The sequence below is a fragment of the Fringilla coelebs genome (assembly GCF_963513975.1).
Source record: "Fringilla coelebs genome assembly, chromosome: 2".
Classification (NCBI taxonomy): domain Eukaryota; kingdom Metazoa; phylum Chordata; class Aves; order Passeriformes; family Fringillidae; genus Fringilla; species Fringilla coelebs.
Window position 1 is genome coordinate 7,937,480 of NC_140029.1, and position 6,000 is coordinate 7,943,479.

Here is a 6,000-nt window from a genome sequence, read left to right on the forward strand (position 1 = left end):
AGCTAATTCTCTGTCCAGAAATATCTATTTTCTGTGTTCATCTTTATATTGGAGTTTAAATTAACAGCCTTGCCCCATGAGAAATGGAACTTTGGTGCTGATCTTGCACATGCTTAGGTTTATGTTTTAAACACTAGCTATATGTTTTTCTTTGAAGTAATACTTTTTTAAAATTATGATTTCTGGTCTTTATTCCATGGTTAGCATTTTCTTTAAAGTTCTTTTAAAACTGCTTTGAAGGTTATTGCAGAAGATCCTTCAAACTCCACCAATCTCTAACAGATTTGGGTGGGGGAAGAGGAAGGATCAGTATTTTTAGTGTTTCTGCAACAATCCCATACCTTGATTCTATAAAAGCAGGCATTTACAATCACTGTTTTCTCACCCAAACTAGCCTTGTCTTCTGAAGCTCACACTGGAGCAGGAGTGACCATGGCAGGCTATTTGCTTGCAAGGCTTAATATCCTCCACAGCAGGCACAAGAGTTTTCTAGAATTTAACTCAGTTGATTTGGTTCCTCTTGAATTTGTGACCACAAAAATTATCAAAGGAAAACCCAACAAATTAAAATTCAAATTTTCAAAAGCTATCAGCCAGATGTTGTGAAGACAAGAATTAGCCAAAATACAACACCCTTGAAAACTGGCCATGAAGTTCCTGAGTCCTGGCTGGCCAGCAGCTGTCAGTCTCTGACAGCAGCTGCTGCCTCTCTAGAAAAGGACAGCAATTCCTCATGTCCTGCACATCATGCTTCTTTCCAAAGCAAGAAAATATGATAATCCACAAGAGAAGCAAAACAGCCAATAGCTTCATTTCACAGGGGGTCACTGGCAATAGCTGCAAATTTAAAGAAAATAGAGGGGACATAAAAGTGTTCCTGTTAAAACACTGAGTATGGTCCTAGGGGGGAAACATAGTGACAGAATTCTGAGACTCAGAGGTTATATCCAAAAATCAAATTGTTTCTTTCTTCTATTTACATTGACAACTTCTCCCCTCTGCTCCAACAGTAACTCTTGTAAAGCATGAAAACCAGTTGCACCAGTGCAGAGCAGTGCAGCGTCACCAGGTACTACAAATTAAAACAAATTGCTTTCTCTCAGGACCTCAGGTGCCTGGGGACACCAGCTCTCTAATAAACTTCAGTCAGAAGGTGTATCCTAACTCCAGGCAGCTCCAACCATCCCTTCCCACTGCTTCAAATAAAATCTCAGCACCTCATGCTGAGGGCAGGGCTGGGAGAAACAATTTGCTGAAAAATATTTGCAGTTATTCCAAATAAAGGTTTGGCATCTTTGGAGGTGTCCCAGTCCAGAGACAGATTTTGAAAGCAGCATTGATTTGTGAAGGGATTCTGAGCCACAGACTTGTAGCCAACAACTGGTTCAGGTTTACCAGCTGAAGCACAATTTTGCAGAGTCTGGTCTAAGAAAATAAAGAAAGAATCCGAACTATTTATCCAACAAAATGTAATTATGAGTAGTCACCTGCCTGAGTAATCAGAGAAACAAGCTAAGAGTTTAGAAACAAGGATCATGAAAGAATGAAGCAGGAAGTCCTAGTGTCTCCTCAAGGAATGAGGAGAGGAGAAAAGCAACCACAGGCTCACAGACCTTTCCAATCCACTTGGAGTGCCACGTGCCAGCTGCTCTGTCCCACTGGAAACACACATTGCTGATCTCCCAGCTCAGAGCAGGATTTCAGAGCAGAAGGGCATGGAGTCTGTCCCCATTCCTGCAGGGAAGATGAAGACATCACACCCAGCACGACATCAGCCACTCTCTCCAGGCTGTGTCAGAGCAGTGCAGGGAAAGCTCTCTGGGCCAGGCAGGTGTTTGAGCACAAGAGACACTTAAACCATCGACCCCAAGGTCAGTGTCCCTGCTGTCACACGGATGAGTACAACGTACAGCCCTCTTGCCCATCACCTGCTAAAACCAACATTTTAAGATGCTTCACGTTCAGATCTGTCTCTTGCAGATAAAGCAGGAGCATCTTTGAAGCACTGGTTGACTTGAAAGCCACTCAGCAACTGCACAGTGAGTTGCTCTTCAGCTTTAATGTGCCCCAGCATGGAAAATGAATTTGTGCATAATAAAAACAATTCACTTGTGAGGCGTCTGTACTTATAGGAAGTGAAATACAACCATTTGTGTCCTACCATCTGTGCCAGGCCTATTGCTAAACCTCCCCTGACAGGATGAAACAGTGCTCCTGTAAAGGCATCCTTAACCTAATATGCCTTTACAGCACCAGGCTGGACTAGGTTTGAAAAACAGCCTCTTATAATACTCAGATGAATTTAGCACTTAAGAAGATTAATGGATTCATAAATAGCCTGGAAATCCAAACTCACTGAATTTAGTTCACGGAACAGGTCAAATAGGCATTTATCAAACCATCTGGCATTTTGATTCCCTGGGGAAACTGGTCAAGCTACAGAGAAGCCATTGCAGGCTTGGTTTTCCCTGTACTCAGCTTTCCTCTGGAAATCTCAGGCACTAATTAGAAAGCAGTAGATCTTTTAGGACAGAAGTGTATCTCTATATAATCTCTTATATTTTCAAGTGCTTAACACAAACATAAGCACCGTCAGGTTCTAAGTGAAAGTAGTTATGTTGCAATAAATAGCTTGCCATTTGCTCTAGGCCATGAAAGGACCCTCATGTGCACCCATTTGAGTAGCTTACCAAAAAAAATTCACCAGAGTTGTTCAAGGATCTTCAGAAAAAAAACAAAACCTAGGTTTGAGGAGTTAATTTATTTTTGTGAGTAAAGTATCAAATGATTTTATTAATATGCTTTCATACATAAAACATAATTTTTTCTGGTCATATTAGCAGCTTTTATTGATAAGTTATAAGATAAAACACTTAAGATGCCGTATAAAAGAAAATTATCAATATGGCATAATATGAAACACTACATGGTACATATTAGTGGTGGAAATACAAAATATTTCATAGGCCCTGATTGCATTTGTCATCACCATGCTCTGCCCCTGCTGCCATGCCATGAAACAATCTACAAATAAAAAAATGTATTCTTTGAAATAATATATTCACTGAAAAATTAAACACATTGAAATTATAGGAAAAAGTAGGTTAAGTTTTAGTAGCTTTGCCTCAGAGAAGAATGTTTGGACAAACATGGGTCCATCTGCTTCTCCTACACCAGTACCAGGATAACAGGGGGGAGAAAGGATCAAAATCCTGCCTGTGGTCACAGCCAAAATACCGTGCCCATCCCAGATCTGCCTGGGGAAGGTGCCCCCCTGGGCATTTCCCTTGTTCTCACAAGGCCTGTACATGTTTCCTGGATGTTTCCATGAGGCCTGTACGTGTTTCCTGGATGTTCTCATGAGGCCTGTACGTGTTTCCTGGATGTTTTCATGAGGCCTGTACATGTTTCCTGGATGTTCTCATGAGGCCTGTACATGTTTCCTGGATGTTCTCATGAGGTCTGTACATGTTTCTTGGATATTCTCATGAGGGCTGTACGTGTTTCTTGGAAGCTCTCATGAGGCCTGTACATGTTTCCTGGATGTTTCCATGAGGCCTGTACATGTTTCCTGGATGTTTTCATGAGGCCTGTACATGTTTTCTGGATGTTTTCATGAGGGCTGTACGTGTTTCCTGGATGTTTCCATGAGGCCTGTACATGTTTCCTGGATGTTCTCATGAGGCCTGTACGTGTTTCTTGGAAGCTCTCATGAGGCCTGTACATGTTTCCTGGATGCTCTCATGAGGCCTAGTGCTGCATCCCTGGATGTTGCCCAGGACTGCCCGGCTCCCTCCTGTCCCCACTGGAGGAAATCAGGAATAGTTTCCTGTTGTTCAGGTGTGGGTGTCTGTCAGGACATGAAGAGGGGCCTGGTTCTGCAGCCTCATCTTGCTGTCATGAAGCTGAGTCACCAGGGAACCTCATGCTCTCGCAAGCTGGCCCGATGGAACAAACGCCCCACAGACAGACCCCTCTTCCCTCCTTCCCCAGCAGAACATCACTCATCTCCAGGCAAAATTCAACCTTAGGGCTGCTCATCTCCCTGTGAGTAGCCAGGAGGCTCTGGGACACCCACAGGGCAGGTTTGTCACCCAGAGTGGGACCCAGATCTCACCAGCTCCCAGGAGAATCTGGAGCCAGATCCAGCAAACCCAGCCTGGAAGAGTTTGGAGCCCTTTACATCTCAGAGGCCCACAATAAAACTTCTCTGATCACTAAGTAGGCGCAGGGTCTAAACACTTAAGCAGAACCCCTGCTCCATCCAGCCCTTGGACTATTTGTACAGCAGAAGAATCACTGCCAAAAGTGCTGGGAGGTGCAAGGAACAGGAGTCAGCCTGGCTTCTGTCTTCCCCCACGCCGGAAGAAACCCCCTCGGTCTGTCCGTCCGGCTGCGTGCTGTTGCTGTACACCTCAGTGGCATTTGCCACCTCCTCAGGAAGGCCCATCTGCAGCAGGAGTTTGGAGATAAGGCTGTTGAACTTGCTCTCTGTGGTGGACCAAGGCTCCTCGCTGGGCGTCGGCCCCTCGGACGTGACGTTCAGCTCCTCCGGGTCGAGGCAGAAACCTTCGGGGGACCTCTCGAAGAGTACGTCCGTCAGATCGCTGCCGGCCACCGAGGAGGGGGAGGCACACGGAATGTCCCTGACCAGCCTGTAGTTCTCCATCCACTCCTTGAGCCACTCCAGGCGGCAGTCGCACTCCCAGGGGTTGCGGAAGAGGTACAGCCGGCCCAGGAAGTACACGGGCTCGAACACGGAGAAGGGCAGCGTCGTCAGGTTGTTGCTGTTCAAGTGCAGCGCCACCAGGCTGGTGAGGTTCTCAAAAGCCCCTTCCTCGATGTAGCTGATCCTGTTGCGGTCCAGGTAGAGGAACTCCAGCTCCCCCAAGTCCCGGAACCAGGTGTTGGAAATGTTCCTGAGAAAATTCCCCCCCAGGTTGAGCATCTTCAGGCGCCTCAGGCCATCGAAGGAGTTTTCTGGAAGCTCAGTGATCAAGTTGTCATTCAGGTACAGGTACTCCATCCTCTGGCAGCCCTGAAAAGCTCGCTCGTGGATGACATTTATCTTGTTGTCCTGCAGATTCAGGAATTTCAGCTTGCTCAGGCCCTGCAGGGAGTTATAGGCCACCGCTTCGATCCTATTTCTCTCCAGGTACACGTGGGTCAAGTTCTCCATGCCCCTGATGGCGCCTGGGATCCTTCGGAAGTTGTTCTGGAAGCAGAACAGCTCCTGCAGAGCGGGCAGCTCGATGAAGATCCTGTCTGGGATGTTGAAGAGGTTGCAGTCGGCCAGGTCCAGCCTGACGAGGCGGCGGAGCGCGGTGAAGGTGCGAGTGTGCAGGTAGCGGATGTACTCGTTGTGGGCCATCTTCAGCTCCGTCAGGCTGGGCAGCCCCTTGAACGCGCCCGGCGTGATGAAGGAGATGTTGTTGTGGTTGAGCGACAGGGACCTGAGGGAAGGCAGCGTCCCGAAGGCCCTCTCAGACAGGAACTTGATGCTGTTTTTATCCAGGTTGATGGAGGAGGCCTCGCAGGGGAACTCGCTGGGGATCTGGCCCAGGCCGGCGCGGTCGCAGCGCACGGAGCAGCTCCTCTCCGGGGTGCACACGCAGCTGGGAGGGCAGGAGCGCACGCAGGCCCACACCCCGTGCACCTGTGGGACCCAAAGGATCACTGCCATCCCCACAGAGAAAAAAATGCATCGTTAGCAAATTAATTACAGCAGTAAAAAGAAATTACACCGTCTTTTCCTCCCCTCTAGCCAAGATAATTGCCACCTGTACACCAGTGCTGACTGAGGAGCTCGTGTGCAACGTTCCTAAAAATCTTCTGGGGTTTCTAAACCTGCTGAGAATATGTCACCTAGAGTATAATCTCTGATTAATTCCTCTCCCAAACAGGGGGCTCACCTAAAATTCAGTATTTCTCTGCTGCCTGATGGGGACATGGTTTGGCCAGGGAGCAGGCAGAAATGCATTGAAGGACAGCAGCTGTGGG

General features: G+C 47.3%; 1 protein-coding gene across 1 annotated transcript; it reads right to left on the bottom strand.

The window, feature by feature from the left end:
* Positions 1 to 4,276: 4,276 nt before the first annotated feature.
* Positions 4,277 to 5,683, bottom strand: NYX (nyctalopin; the record flags this gene model as incomplete). The annotated part of the gene is made up of 1 exon (XM_084226342.1): positions 4,277 to 5,683. The coding sequence occupies one exon, from the start codon at positions 5,681 to 5,683 to the stop codon at positions 4,277 to 4,279; it is 1,407 nt and encodes a 468-aa protein (XP_084082468.1).
* Positions 5,684 to 6,000: the final 317 nt, after the last annotated feature.